At 39.7% G+C, this 15,564-nt stretch overlaps 1 protein-coding gene and 1 long non-coding RNA gene across 2 annotated transcripts in view; one reads left to right on the forward strand and one right to left on the reverse strand.

Moving 5' to 3' along the window:
• LOC118229102 (BMP/retinoic acid-inducible neural-specific protein 3-like) overlaps positions 1-10,627 on the reverse strand; it is a 28,482-nt gene extending 17,855 nt beyond the window's left edge. The window contains exons 1-3 of the mRNA XM_035420789.1: positions 10,005-10,627; positions 9,498-9,770; positions 4,446-4,636 (exon numbers count right to left, since the gene is read on the reverse strand). Coding sequence (XP_035276680.1) covers positions 4,446-4,636; positions 9,498-9,727 — 421 coding nt within the window. The 5' untranslated portion in view covers positions 9,728-9,770; positions 10,005-10,627. The remainder of the gene's footprint in view (positions 1-4,445; positions 4,637-9,497; positions 9,771-10,004) is intronic.
• LOC118229103 lies at positions 10,558-11,487 on the forward strand. The gene is made up of 2 exons (XR_004765608.1): positions 10,558-10,691; positions 11,271-11,487. It is a non-coding gene; the product is annotated as an uncharacterized LOC118229103 (long non-coding RNA).
• Positions 11,488-15,564: the final 4,077 nt, after the last annotated feature.

Consider the following 15,564-nt stretch of genomic DNA (forward strand, 5'->3'; position numbering starts at 1 on the left):
AAAAGCACAAAAGCCCAAAAATGATAATAATTAAGCCCATGAAGTTCAAAATGATTATTAGGTTTTTGACCCCCACTGTTTGTTGCTTCGTAGCTTCTGCAGTTGTACAGCAATGTTCCTGTTTCTGTGAACGGAGCTTAATGCAGCTCGGCATGACCTGAATGGCCTCCAAATAAATTAACAAGTTTGTAATTACTAGCAACGTGCCGCCAGGTATGACCCAGTGTTCCATTGTGAGGGCTAATTTTCTCATATAATAAAACATTTTATAGCGGTCTTACATACCTTTTCGTTTATTTACATGCAACGCTGAGAGTATGGCAAGGACTGCCGCTGGACAGAATCTAAAACACATTGGTGTGTGACAAGGACTGACAGCTTCAACAGACACAAAAAATTGGAGTGAAATAGGCCAAAGGAGGTCTTTTTTTCCTTGAAATGGGTAAAAAGACAAAAATCGAGCCGAAGAACACAAAGTGAGTTAAGCTACCTCTTGGAAAAGGCTTGCCATGATGGCTCAGATCTTGAAAAGTCTGTGACTGTATCTGTCCAGGGTCCTCTCTACATTTATAAATAAGCTTGACAAATTCAATGAGAAACAATTGGGACGATAACCAATCATCCTTTGCTATGCATGTCTGTGGGTGAGGCTGATTCACTTTTGAAAAAATGTCAGGATGTTCAATAAATATACTACCTGTTTCTGTGCTTGGTGGCAAGACTCGAAGGCCTCCCTATGTGGGAGGCAGCAGAAGGCTGTCCAGTTATGAGAAGCAGCCCTCACTCCCTGCTTCTCTCCCACACCTCTCAGTATCAGAGTGGCAATGCCACTGCATCTTATTACAGAGTAATCACTGTATGGAAAATATTCTGAAACTCAATGCTATTCTTAATGTGCACTTGTATAGTAGTGTGTACTTTTTAGTGTGCCGTGAGTATTCTGAAGACAACATGTTGGCTGTGTTCCATTTTCTAAAACAATGACTTATAAGTAGGGATGTCTGAATCCGATCCATGGATCGGTATCGGCTCCCGATACCACCATATTTTAAGGATCGTTTATCAGCTTGGACACATCGTCTGACACTACAACACTTACTATGTATATTCATTCTCACGTGTAGCAAAGCTTCACTCCATACTTTCTGACACTGTCTGTACTCCGTTTACAACAATTGTTTGAATGTGCCATCACTCCCGCGAACGACCACTATCCATTCACCACCATGAATGACGCTGTTGTTTATGAAAAAAGTTATCTGCTATGATGTCTAATGTGTGGAACTTTTACAAAGGGGAATCCAAAAGTAGTCTTACAGCCACTTACAACATTTGCAATGGCAATATTTCAAGGGGCTCCGAATTTTTGCAATTCAACCGAAACAAGGGGCGACATAGCTCAGAAGGTAAGAGTGGTTGTCTGGCAGTCGGAGGGTCGCCGGTTCGATCCCCCGCCCTGGGCGTGTCGAGGTGTCCCTGAGCGAGACACCTAACCCCTAATTGCTCCCAACGAGCTGATTGGTACCTTGCATGGCAGCCTTGGTGTGTGAGTGTGTGTGTGTGAATGGGTGAATGAGAGGCATTCATTGTAAAGCACTTTGGATAAAAGTGCTATATAAATGCAGTCCATTTACCAAAACATTAGACCTCGGCTAATCAGAAAACACTGTAGGATACTGGATGGGAAAGATGGGAATCGTTTCCACAAGAAAGTGACAAGGCCAAAAAAATTACAGAGAGGATAACTGAATTTATCGTGCTTAAGGGGATTCCAGCGCTAAACAACATTTAGCTCATTTAACAGATCAAGGTGTAACTGATTAATTCTCTTTGTGTGGCTGACCAAAGCAATCTCTGTAGATATCGCCAGCGAAAGCACCACTACCTTGGTAGAGGTGTACATCATGATGATGTACACCTCTACCCTTACTCATTTTTGAAGAACTACAATAGGCGGGTAATTTGAATTTGGGGAGACATCCCACGTAAGCAAAGGTGTCATTGACTAAACTCACGTCAAAGAGAGATTTGGTGTAGCTGCTGTTCCAACTGTAAACAGTATCAGCTCACGAGCTAGCTAGCGAAGTGGACTTGCTCTTCTGTGCTCTCTGTAGCCTTTTTTTGACGAGGGTCCACTGTCCTTGTAAGCTGCAAGTTATTTCATATGTGTGTGTAAAGAGTGCCAGCCATGGATGCCTGGAAGACTGGCAGGAGTCGCTCGAGGTCCAGTGGGGATGCTGGCTACAGTCAGCACTGGCACGGGTCGGATTCGATACGAGACCTTGGTGCTCATTCATCCACCACAAGTGCCTCTTTTTCACAGCCTCCCAGTGATTCCTTTTAAAAAAAAAAGCTCTCTGAATGTAAACACCAACTCTTGTGCATAATGCAGAAATGCCTTCCTTCATGGGGCTTCTATTTGCAAAAGATCACCTTGACACACACAAAGTCAGCTGCACCCGAAGGAGCAACAGAACAGTAAGCATTCAAAATGGGCCTTTCAAATGGGACACAATGGAGCCTTTGAAATGGCATGCAGACAAATGTACGCTATTTTGGAGGTTGATTGTGGGTAGTGGAGTTCAGAGTCATGACTATGCGAATGCCCACTCCAGATTGTGTTGTCTCTCAGGGGCAGCAATAAAGATTACTGTATTACACATGCAGTACGTTCACTGCAAGGCATTCTCTGTGCAGTGGCTGCAGACACAGCCCCTCAGCTTTTGGCACCCTCACACTTTTTTTAAAAAATCAGCAAGGCTTAGACTAGCGGTGATAATTCCCCTCTGCTGTGCAGGTCAGCCTTGGCTAAAAGACATCTGAAAAATTGCTGTCTAGTAGTTGAAGTAGGAGCTACCACAAATATCTAAAAACTAATACATCATCATCTGTGGTCCCTTTACTTCTGTTATGTTTCTCTCACAACTGCCACTAGTTCCTTGTCAGTCTCCAGAGTGTGCCTGGATATTGATCAGTATCACAGCTATCACCACTCTTTTAAGGTAAAGAAAGTGTAATATTATAGGAAATGCTCAATTAATCATTCGTATCTTTTCAATCAGCAATTTGACATATGCTAGCAATGTCAATGAGTCCTACGGTTCTAGGTAAATCCTGAAATATCTACTTTGTAATATAACTAAGGTCATTCAAATGCTTTCCACATAGGCCTAAGGCAATCCGTGGCCTTCAGATAATCTTTTATAATGACATCTTCACACCATCAGGCTGTGCTCATAAGCTACCAGAAGCTGGAGTCAGTTTTGTTTTAAGTCAGGTGATTAATAAAATTTCAAAATCCAAAAATCCAAACTGTCAGTTGCTGAGGCTGTTTCCTTCAATATGGTGAAGACTAAAGAGAAATATTCTACTGTTTATTGCTTCAGATAACAATTCCTTTTTTGCTAGGAAAATATGTGCTGGATAAACAGTGCAGTTGACTATATTTCTATATTAAACAACTATTATCCTGTTAGCTAGCTGTCTTGCTTGCTCGGGGCATTGTGATGGGTAACCATCTAGTCCAGTGTACTGTAATTACTAGGATACAAGGCCACTGCAATATAAATTGTTACTTTAAATATTCATTTTCATATTGAGTTAACTTATTTTTCTCCTTTAATTTTTCGAGAGACCGGGTGTCAGCAGCTTGTGTTAAAAATGCTTCAGTTAGCAGGATTGACACCGCTACTGTGGGCAAGAACAGACCCGGCCGTCAGAGCAGCAGATAACGAGTCGAGGGGCCTGTCAATAGAGGCACGGTATCTCTGCTGATTAGTCCTGTTAGACAGCTATCCTGCCACCCAAATGAGCAATCCCAGACATGCCACTGCAGTTAATGTTGCCACTGATTTAAGTCAACACTGAGTCCCGAAGGGGGTGGGGGTGGGGGTGGGGGGAGGGGGAGTGGGACGTATTTCGCTTCTGAAAGACTTAACAGCAGCGCAAGTGTTTTAAAATTAATCACACTTGGAAATTACTCTGATGAATAATGCATTCTGACTGATGGACAGCCTCACATTAACAGGAGCAGTAAAGAGAATGCTCACCAAGTTGGTATGCAAATAGAGTTATTAGTGGGTATTTTAAAAAATTACATTTTGTAACATCGCTGCCTGTACAACGGACAGTGATAAATATCAGCTTCTTTCGACATCTTTGAAACATTTACATTTTCGTGTATTTCTCCTCCTTGCGGCCAGGTCGACCTCCAAAGCCCATGTTTCAATAAAACTCATTTAAACATCTGTTTGTCTGGGAATTGCCTCGCTGAAACAGTATAAATAACCCACTGAGAACCCTTTTGCGGTTTATGCACATAATATATGGAGTGTATAAAGCACAGCAGTGCGGCATTTATGATACGCTGCACGACCGCAGGACTGATCTGTATTCTCAACTACTCTGCATAAAGAGACCTTGATGAATGCAATGTTAAGTGTTACCTCCCAGTGTGGCGGACAGCAGGAAGTGGGTGCCATATTTCTTGATGATGCTCTCTGTGATCTTGCGGAGGTTCGGCCGGCGGCCCAGGTGTCTGATGCTCTGCATGAACTCCGGGTCAAGGGGGAAAGAGAGGCCATTGCTGTCCTGCCTCTCCAGCGCCAGGCTGTTGATCTTCCAGCGACCAAACTCTCTGTGGATTCAAAAATGGCATATTAACAACACCGAATGCGTGCAAGATCTGCATACTACACGCAAACACACACACACGCAAACACACACAGGCACACACACACACACACACACACACAAACACAGTTCACAGTTTGGGTGGGGGAGAGCATACTCCATACCTATAAAGCACCAAGAGTCTTCCACTTTTCAGTTTTCATCAGAAGAAGAATGACCTCTGAGTTACAAATTGAAAGTCTGTACCATCTGACCACTTGTAAAGGAACATAATTCATTGGGTTGCATTTTATAACTTTGGAAAATGTATCATCCTGTATTAGATTATTAGCACAACAAACATCTGCCACCTGCCATTTTCTGGGTCTTTCAGGATATTTTGTGAACAAAAGTATGTTTAAACTCAAACTTCATCTTACAAAGCAGATTTATATTTCTCTGTTATATAAACTGAGAAAGGATTTTTCACACCACCAATGCACAGTATATTAATGTAGGAGCGGTAGTATGGCTATTATAAATAATATGACATCAAGTATCCCCATATAGTATTAAAATCATTAGTCTGACGGCATGTGCTACCAGGAAAAAGACAAAGAATAAAAACATATTTCAGTAGTCATTATTAAGTGTGTACTGTGGTCCTGGAGAAAAAGATATTTTTATTTTAATGATGTCTTATGGATGATAGGTTCTTTGCACATATTGTAGTAGTTTGAAACTAGGAAGTATGTGTGAATCTTCAAACTTATAGCATCAGAAAAAATATCAAATCTGTACACATATACGTGCTGATACTCAAGCTATGCTCGGAAATTCTCAGTACTCTAAGTAATGTTGGAGAAACGTAAGGTTGTAATGTGAAGTATCAGTCAGCATCATAAGAAATGGAGTGGGCTACTTTCGAATGCACAATATGAAAGTCATGCAAATGATTATATACACGCTGACTTCTGGGGATTGTGTCTTTGATGTGAAGATTCGAAAAAATCTTGAGATAAGATGACAAAACACAGAGCTGTGTACATGAGCAAATGTAGGAAAACAATGAATGAAGGGGTTAATGGATAGCACTGCATTGGGATTAAACTGGTCTGAGTGTGGTAAAGTTTTTAGGGAACTGGGCTTGAACAGAAAGGATGTGGGTTCCATTCTTTGCTGGGATGGCACCCTTGTGCCCTTGAGCAAGGAACTTAACCTAATTTGCTTTAGAAAACTACCCACTAATCTGTGTAAGTCAGTCCGGACAAAAGTGTTTGATAACAGTCAAAATGTCAAATTGTTGTCGTGCATTGAAGGCAGATCAATTACATACCCAATCCGCAGAACACACACACACACACACACACACACACAGGCGAATAATGTGGGAACACAAAAGATAATTACTGCAAACAGAGTACATGTTTTTTTTCTAACAGCAATTTGCATATGCCCTTTTAATGTGTGCACTGTAAAATGTCATTGATAAGAATTCAAAGGACACACTAAAATGTAGCTGGCGGGGCGGCATAGGTGATACGGGGAAAACATCTCACACATTACATGATCTCACTAAGACAGGTTTCCACGATAATACATTCTAGCCAAAGCTCCTTTTGTGTATTGAAACACAAATCCCTTCCTAATGCATTTGCATGACTTAAGCATTGAAACGGAGGCACAAGATTCAAGTGATATGATGCGATGATAGCGACTTCATCGACGTGAGGCAGCACACAAACGTCCACTAAAGAAGGTGACATCACCCACTGGAGTTTGAATAAGAGTGGGATTAGCTTCCTGAACTGGGCACCCTTTGGTCTTCGGCTCGGCGACCAAGCCATATATGTTGTTGCCCGAAGTGTACATCAGGGACTAATAAAAAACCTACCTGAGTTACACATTGGTTAGTGAACTGAATTGGTGACCAGTAGATTGTAACTTTAATTCACAGAAAACTCCATCAGCTGGACTCTTTTTTCAGAACTGTTTTTTTTTTTTTTTTTTTGCATTTTATTTCACAGTAATTTTCTAACAAATTAAACATGTAAAAATGGTGGAAATCCAGATCATGTTACGCATCACTGCTCCATTTGAAATCCCACAGTGGCAGACGGGGGCATTGAATCTGCATTTCCTATTCGGTTTTATTCATGTCACTTTATTCAACTGATTTCCACAGAGCAGCTGTTCATCTCGATGAGCATCTGTTTAACTAGATGGGCATGTTCAAAAACAGCCTTGTTCAAAATATTTTAGCAGAGATTTGATACCGTCCATATGCCACGCTTGTCTGATTTGCTCAGTCTTCATGAAGGTTCAAATTAAAATGGTGGATAAAACTATGGTACGATTTCTGAATAATCGTTTCGATAAGCAATTAAGCGATAAGAAGTCCTTCTCTCAATCGAAGCAAAATATAATGCTTCTTAATGTTTTCTTTGGTTTAAAAACTCACCCCTGAACAATTATTTACAACTATCTAACTCCATACTGTATATGTTCTAAACAACTGTTTAATTACATTTATTTATCAATTACATTCATATATAATATATATATATATATATATTTTTTTTTTTTTTGCATTGTATATGCTTGCTGTGGTCCTGATTTTTGTACTTTGTGCACCTCGGTTCTGCTTTGCTTGGTCAGTTGTGGCTGGATCACACTGGAAAAAGGGGGCTTTTACATGGAACATCCAGCAAAATAATAAAAATTAATTAATTAAACATATTAATTAAACTGTTGCAATTGACATCTTTCAGTGGTTCTCTAAAAAAATTTCTATATGTGACCAACAAAATAAACCCTCTTTTCCGCGAGCAGTCAGTCAAATGGCCCAGATGGGAACAGTCCCAAAAAACAGGCAGAAATGGTGGCACTAGTACTGCAAACCGCAAACACCTCCATGCGCCAAACAGCATGCTGTATGCTGTAGACAGTCTTTCAGAGCAGATAATCTGCCCGAGGCTGCTCGAGGTGAAGAGACTTGGTCAAGAACTACTCAACCCACTCCCACAAAGGCCTGAAGTGACTCAGAATTAAAGTGGGAATTATGCACCTGGGAAATGAGCAGGGTCAAGAAGAAACTGAAACCAAAGCTCTCCAATTGAGTGGAGGCTTCACTGAATGTTCCGAGGCGTAACAGGCATCGCAAACACGTGTATCAACCTGACAACCCATTAAACGAATCCAATAATACCCTCCAGTGACCCACGTGCTTCGTCCTGATTTATTTCAATATCGATCCATAATTGAAAACGTATTTTTAAAATGTATATTAATTAAAATGGAATCAGATCTAAAGTTTACTGGGCAGGTTTGAACTGGACTGACATCAACACAAGTTATGGATCCTTTCCTGGTCATGGCAAAGGACTCTGAGGAAAATGAAACATTTTTTTTCTGTATTGTGTAAAAATCAATCAGTGGGATGATAAGCTGTTGATTGCATGTTTTGACAAAACAGTTTTTTCAGAAAAAAGGGCCACCATAAAGATTCAGTCAGGCAAAACAGTTCAGCAGCTGTACAAAGTCAACGTGTCTCATTGTGTCTCCTGCCTTGCAATTAAGCCAATAGGTTTCACCTCCCATAAAAAGACCTTATTTTCACCACAAAGATTACATTGTTGGAGTGCTGCTAGCTCCACTGCATCTAATCAATGTCCTATTATAAACCCACAAGGTAAACTTCAGAAGAAACGTCCATAACTCCAGCATTCCCACATATCCAATAACCTTCAGCAAAAGGGTATATATTCACTGCATGTGGCATTTTATGACCTTCCTCCGCTGCCTCTAGAAGCTTATGGGGATCAGTTTTGTCTTGGGAGGGGAGAGCTTCTATATCACTCATAGCTCTCTGTTTCCCATTTTTAGACACACAGGTGCCAGGTAGTTTTTTAATTGGCAATAGAAGATCATTTTTCCACAGCTTTAGACAATCAGCACTGCACTATAGAGAGGTGGCGGTTTGGGCATAGAGTATAGGCTACCTGTCTGTAGGAGACACTTGAATTTTACCATTGTAGAAACAGCTCTTATTCTATCATTAAGATATCGATCATTTAATACCGTAATACACAAATACAACGTAGAATCTTGTTGAAGGATTACTTTTTGGAAATATAACCTCGGGCATTTGTTCCTAATTTATTTAGGGGAGCCATATTTCTGTCGATTGGTTTTTTGGTGCAAGCTTTTGGCCTGTACACATAAAGCAATATTATTCATCTGAAAGACATGCGTAGCGGAACCACATAAACAACACTAACTCAGATGGTAAATATTTGAATTTAAAATGTAAGATTATACATGTTTTTCAGTGAAGAAGGACACAGTTCTTAACGGGACCGCTAGGTGGAGATCACGTATTATAGCAATACTATTTGACCACTTCGTTATCTTTTGTTACAAAAGAGCAATGCAACACTAACGTATTCAATGATGCAAAAGAAGTATAAATAACCCACATATTCTATCATTCAGGGGAAACCTGAAGTCTGCCTAAGACATTTTTCTTCCTCTTGTGGTACATGGTTTTTCAAGGCGCCAAGTCCATGCTGTCTTGGAAGCTCAGTGAAATGAGAATCTGTCCATACTAGTACAACTAATTGTTTCTTTTTAAGTTGTATTTATTTTGCATTAAAAGCACACAACTCGCAACTCACTACCTAATCGTGTCATTTCAGGAAATACAGCGTATATACCAAACAACTTTAAAGATTATCTAGGTAATGTTTTTTTTTTTTTTTTTTAACCGTTGAAATGCCCGCTGACCAAAAAACTGCCATTTGCCTCAAAGTGAATGTACTGGTAATTAATGCAGCATACCAGGGGTATTTGGACCATATGTAACACGTGTTGTGTTGCTATCTCACCTGTAAATCTTGTACTTGGTGGTAAAGCCCTGTTGGTAGCGCTCAACGAACTCCGTAAATTCCGCGGAGTGATGAAAAGGCCCTTTATCTGAAAGGAGCCAGCCGAGGGGACCAGCGACATCACTGGAACCCGCTGCGGTGGCCAAAACCCAGCAGTGAATACTTAGTGTTACACACTCCCATAGAAGCATTAGACACGCCAGTCTAAAAACAATGCGCCGACACCTCATGCTTCACCCAGAGACTCCTCATTCTCTCAACAATCCTTGCGTCCTGCAACGACAAAGAAAAATAACATTAGATTTAACGGTGGTGATTGTCCGTGCACGGGCATGTGTTTTAAAGATTCAACAGACAACACTGACCATTATGTTTGATTATTAGCAAAACCTCATCATCACCATCATCAATCGTTGAGATTATCCTGATATATCGTTATTAGCGCAGTACTCGCCTTAACATTAAGAAAAGTTTAAAAATAATAACAGTCCCTTTTAAAGTTCTTACCTGAATTTGAAAACTTTGGACCTTAAGTTTTGTAAATCACAAAGATATGCGAGCGCATAGAAGTACAAGTGAACTGCCAGGAAAAAGAGTTCAGTTTTATATAGGGCAGACCAAACACAGAATAATAATTTACAAAGCATTAAAATGAACTCGAAATGGCAAATGCCTTCCGTATGGCGCCTGTGCTGTCGTTATAATTCCCAGTTGGTATCTCGCAGTAAATTCCAAAGAAGCAAAAATCAACATTCCATGACAAAGACGTTTAGGACAAGACTGGAGCCACACCAGTGGAAATCGCAGATTTCTGGACGGGCTGAAAGTTGTGGACCGGTCGCCACAAAAAAAAAAACACATACGATGCGGTAATGGGTATTAGTTACGGCTCCAGTGTTTAGTTGTTTATCCACAGATGCTGTATTATGTTGATTTTCAGTCTGATCTTTTTCAGTCCTTATAAGACTTAACTGCTGTAACGATTCCCTAAACCCGTTGCGCTCCTAGCAGCGACGCGTAACTGCTTGCTGGTTCGCTCTTTTGCACTGTGGAATGTTCAGTTTATTGCTGAGCTGTTCCTACTCTTCTGTCCATTGGTTGTATGAATGAGAGCGAAGGAGGGCTCTTGAATCTGAGGCTGGCTGCATACGTAGATGGTAAACGATGCTCGAGATTCAGTTTAACCTGCGAACGGTATGCTGCTTCTTATGCATTCAAATGCATTGTTTCTGCATGTTTTTTTAAGTGTCTGAAAGGTAGCCTGTGTTGTTTGATGATCGCACAATATAAATACATGATAATCGAGTCGTAGTTATGATACCACTATTGATTTTAATGACAAGAAAGGAGGCGTTTAACAAAACAGTAGCGTAGCCTATATGTAGAGACGAAAAGTAATTCTGTCGGGTAAACTATATGGATAATATTCTCAATCAATAGCCTACATTGCGGAGTAGGAATGCATCAGTACACTTCCTCCCCAACGATAAACCGTTTCTCATGGGAACGCACAAGACTTAATTGCGTGCAAGTGTGATGGGAATAACTGCATGCCAGAACACTAAAAGAAGCAAATTACGATTCTCAAGTCTAGTAATAATAATAATAATAATAATAATAATAATAATAATAATAATAATAATTTCTTAAGTCTATTTCCACAAAGTTAACACTAAAAACTATTAAATTTAAGCGTAATAAATAAATGAATTGAGGACACTAAGGTTGGTGGTCCTCCAACCGTGCGTAATCTTCTTAATATCTATTTTACAGGTGCAAAACAAGCGGCTTCTGTTCTACTGGTAAGATCAATTGCATCACAGTCCCAAGATACATGGTTGTGGAACAGTACTTTGCAATGGTCCAGAAATCACATTTTTTGAAGGATTTTTTTCTTCTTCCCAGTAGTCGTTTTTAGACCGAACGTTTTATGTCCTGTTGTATTGTGTTTGAAAATAATGCATATTATCAATAATGAGTGATTCGCGCACTACAAGCGTACTACTATTTGTAAACATTTCGTCAAACATTTACAAACGTTAACCTAATAATGATTAATCACTGAATAAATATATTACATGCATTTGCCAATGTTTTGTTGGCCACTAAGTAACATTTATTTTGTATTTTAATAATGATAAATCAAGGGTTCATCCTGCATTCATTTAACCTTTATGTACGATTTTACTTTTAATATTGGACACCACTTTTATTCTGGTTTCTAAATGTTGTTTTAATGATTTATAAATAATAAAAGGACAGTTAGCAGATGCCTTTTCAATTAGCAGATCCATTTCAATCTGAAATAATCGGCAACAGTTTATAAATAGGCCTAAGTTAAATATGCTATAATGGTGTTTTATGAATTTATTTGCATAGTAAATCTTGAATTGGTAGTACACGTAATAGTTCTAAGCCATCAGTCTATCAATAGACATTATTAGCTATAACTATAACTTTTTTCACTAATATAAAGAGATATTGATATTTAACCTATTCTGTAGCCCTCCCTCCCCCTTTTTTAACACAAGCCTGAAAATGACATACCCAAAAATTAAATGGTTACTAATGAACCCTTTTGACTACAGGCATAACACTGGTCTCTTCTGAAAGGTAGCTCATGGGAGTTTGTTTTCCAAGTGTTAGAATTACTCTAAATATTACTTAAACAATGTAACAGAAGCTCAAACACAGCAGAAGTTGAATGATCCTTGCGGCTGTGTCTTGTGGGCTTGGAAACACATTTGGAGCCACAGCCATAAGACGCGACTCATTCTGATTCAAATGTGATGTCAAATACCATCAAAATGAGCGTTCTGCATTGTTTTTTTCTAAGCATTGTCAAGACAGGCTTCCAAAAAAGCCTCCAAAGAGACTCCAAAAAGACACTTGGTAACCACATGATATGGGTCTTTAGAAGTGTAGAATACCAATACCAAGTGTAGAATGCTTGTGGAAGATGTGTGCTAGAATTAGCTTGCTTTCCCCCTGCCTGCCACCCTCCCCTCCTTCTCTCTCTCCCTTTCTCCCACTCCCTCAACCTCCCTCTCTTTGCTTTCTTCTTGCCACTTTTGGCAACAGCAGGTCAGGAAGATTGTAGAAAATAACTACATTAGCTATGTTTACTAATCCATCGATTGAGTTCCATTGATTGAAGTTTTAATCACATTCCCCACCCCCATCAACATTTTAAACACATCCCACAATTTCATCTGCCACATTTATTATTCAAAATCAGGCCTACTCCTTATTTATAAGCATGCTAAATAATAATAAAAATATTTTGAGAATGTTTTTAGAAGCTCACTGACATAGAATGGGATCAAGTCCTTCAATGAACATGCCCTCTGCTGTGGAGTCAAAGCTTTTTTCACTGCCCTCCTTGGAAATATTCACTCAGACAAGTGACTTTTCCAAGTGTTTTGTTTAGATTTAGGTATTGCAAAATAATTTGTTGTAAAACAACCTTTATAGCGTAAAGTCACGAACTTGTTTTTGTCGGTGTGTGAGATTTCATCATGTGTACAGAAAAGGTTATGGTTTGTTTAGGCAGGAGAAACAATGCATGTCCTTTTATGCAAGCCTAACAAACTATACATCATTTGGAACATATTTTCATAGGCTAAAATGCTGTTCAGCTGTCACTATAATAACTTGCGGTTGTGCTGGGCAAAGATCTCCAGGTTGAGTCATTATGGGTCCCACTGGTTATGCTGCTTGGTCAGTAGTGGTCAGAGAAGCTTGTAGGTGGGTTCACTTTGTTCCAGATAGTTCCAGAGAACCAAACATAATAATATTCCAATGTACACAATACCTTTGGCATGTTTGCAGCAGTGAAACCAACAACAATATTTCCTCCAGGGAGTTGCTAAGTTAATAATGGACATTCTATCAATGTTTCTTCAAAGTTTTTTGGACTACACATTACCATGAATTTTGTTTGCTGGATCCTTGCCGTGATAAAGATGCTGACTTTACTGCGATTTGTGTTGTCTGTGGATTTCCAAAATGCATAGAAGGCGTCGACCCCCCAAGCTTTTTTGCCACCCCACATTTTACAAAATAAGGCTGTCGCTAAAACATTGGCATTGTAAAATGTTTTGTAGATATAGAATCTTGAGTTTTAACATAATATTCTTCAAATGGTATATTGTGTGACCAGATTGATTGAAAATTTCACCATAAAAAATGGAATGCAAGTAAACCCATTCTGTCCCAAACTTGGGCCAGTGTGACTTAAGGGGTTAAAAGTATGCTAAACAATTTGTTTGGTGAGACTTGGCCTCTGTCAGTTTTACCTCAAAGTAGGTTGTCCTTGATGTCAAAGAAGTCAAATTAAAATTAATATTGAACTGGTTCATTTGCATAAGTAATAAATCAGTATTTATTTTTAAACCAAGTCTGTGTACCAACACCAGTACAGCATAGTAATTTCAGATTTAGTGATTTAAGTTATACTTACTTTTATATTTACAGTTTCTGATATGTAAGTGAAAATTTCTAAATGATGGTTAAAAAGGTAACTGTGGAATCATTTTACTTTTTGATATTTGCTTTGATTTTTTATTTTATTTTATAATTGCCTTTCGATTTAATTTCACACCTGGATTTGAGTAGTTTTACAGCCAACTTGTGGAAAAGCCAGGAAGCATTTAGTGGGACATAATAATTCACTAATTTACATGTCGGAATACGGTCTTGTTCCCCTCATGCATCAATGCCTTAAATGTATTGTTTTGATTCAAAGAACAGGGTATAATTAATCAGATGTTGATTTCCATACAGGTGCATTTCCATCTGAGGCAACAGAACTTTTAATGGGCAGCTTGAAAATGAGCTTTGCTTTAGGTTTCACACTGCTGTGAATACATATAATCTTTCTTTTGGGGTGTCTTCCTCTCAGATGCAATCAACATTATGTCAGCTACTGTGGGCTGGTGAGACAGGCCATTGATAAATCTACGGGGTTTCTTTATCTACAGTGAGAGCTCACCAGATTGTCACATGGAGGCCATGTTTGACAGAGGACCGAGGCCGGTAGGCATTTGAAAGGATCAGTCACACATCACTCAGTGTCCAGGATTGCACAAGCTGACGCAATTGACAGCAAGCAGCAACCCCGACTGCATTTTCTTTAAACAGGGCTGCACTTTGTACTCAATCAGGGCAGCAGAGCGAATGGGCACATGCGTCCGGCTAGCGTCTGAAAGCAGGGCTGCATCACAACATGTACAGTGTGCAGTCGCCAACTTTTTTTTCCTTTCCAGTTTTTGAACTTGTGGTTGCCAGGCGTGGTTGCAGTTTTTCTGAGGTCAGCGCTGCATCACCCACACACACACACGGAGCCCTGCAGCTGAAACTTACAGTTTGCTTACTTCTCGCCTGCGAGCCAGTGACAATTTACTCCCTACTGGCCACGCAGTATTTCTGCAGATAGCTACGGGCTACAGTAGTGGCAATCGAAGTTGTTATAAATAAAGCAATGTGGGGCGCCTCACTTTTGTAGCCAGCTAAAGCACAAACTAGTAATGCCTTGATCCGCTGCATCACCCAGGCTGCATCCTGACTGTGCCAATGGCGATTAACAGAACGGCCAGGGGTCCTGCATGGGGAAGGAGGATTTCAGTTTGCAGGGCTTTATTTGTCATTCTGTGGCTTTCCTTTGAACGTGTTTCTATTAGGACTCATTTGGGAAATCAGACTTAATACACTGCGCAGACAGGTGCACAATTATGACTTACCATTCAAAATTTGGGACTGGGAAAAAAAAGTGACAAAATAAATAAATAAAAAAAGTGATTTATTATTGCTATTTTGAAAGAAATGAGAAACGTTTGGTTAGTGCTGTGGTCCCGTTGATTGTGCTGTGCTTGGGGGACTCGGGCTACTTTTTTTTGTGTGCCAATTTTATGTTTTCTTTCTTGGCTGCATTTGCATTCGGCCCACCGGAAAACAGCATCTATCAAAATAACAACAATTACATTTCACATATTAGCCACATGGCCATAACACAGGGGGTGAGGGGAAGTGGAAGGAAAGAAGTTGTGTTTCTGAGAAGGAGGGGGAG

Source organism: Anguilla anguilla, chromosome 6, assembly GCF_013347855.1.
Source record: "Anguilla anguilla isolate fAngAng1 chromosome 6, fAngAng1.pri, whole genome shotgun sequence".
NCBI lineage: Eukaryota > Metazoa > Chordata > Actinopteri > Anguilliformes > Anguillidae > Anguilla > Anguilla anguilla.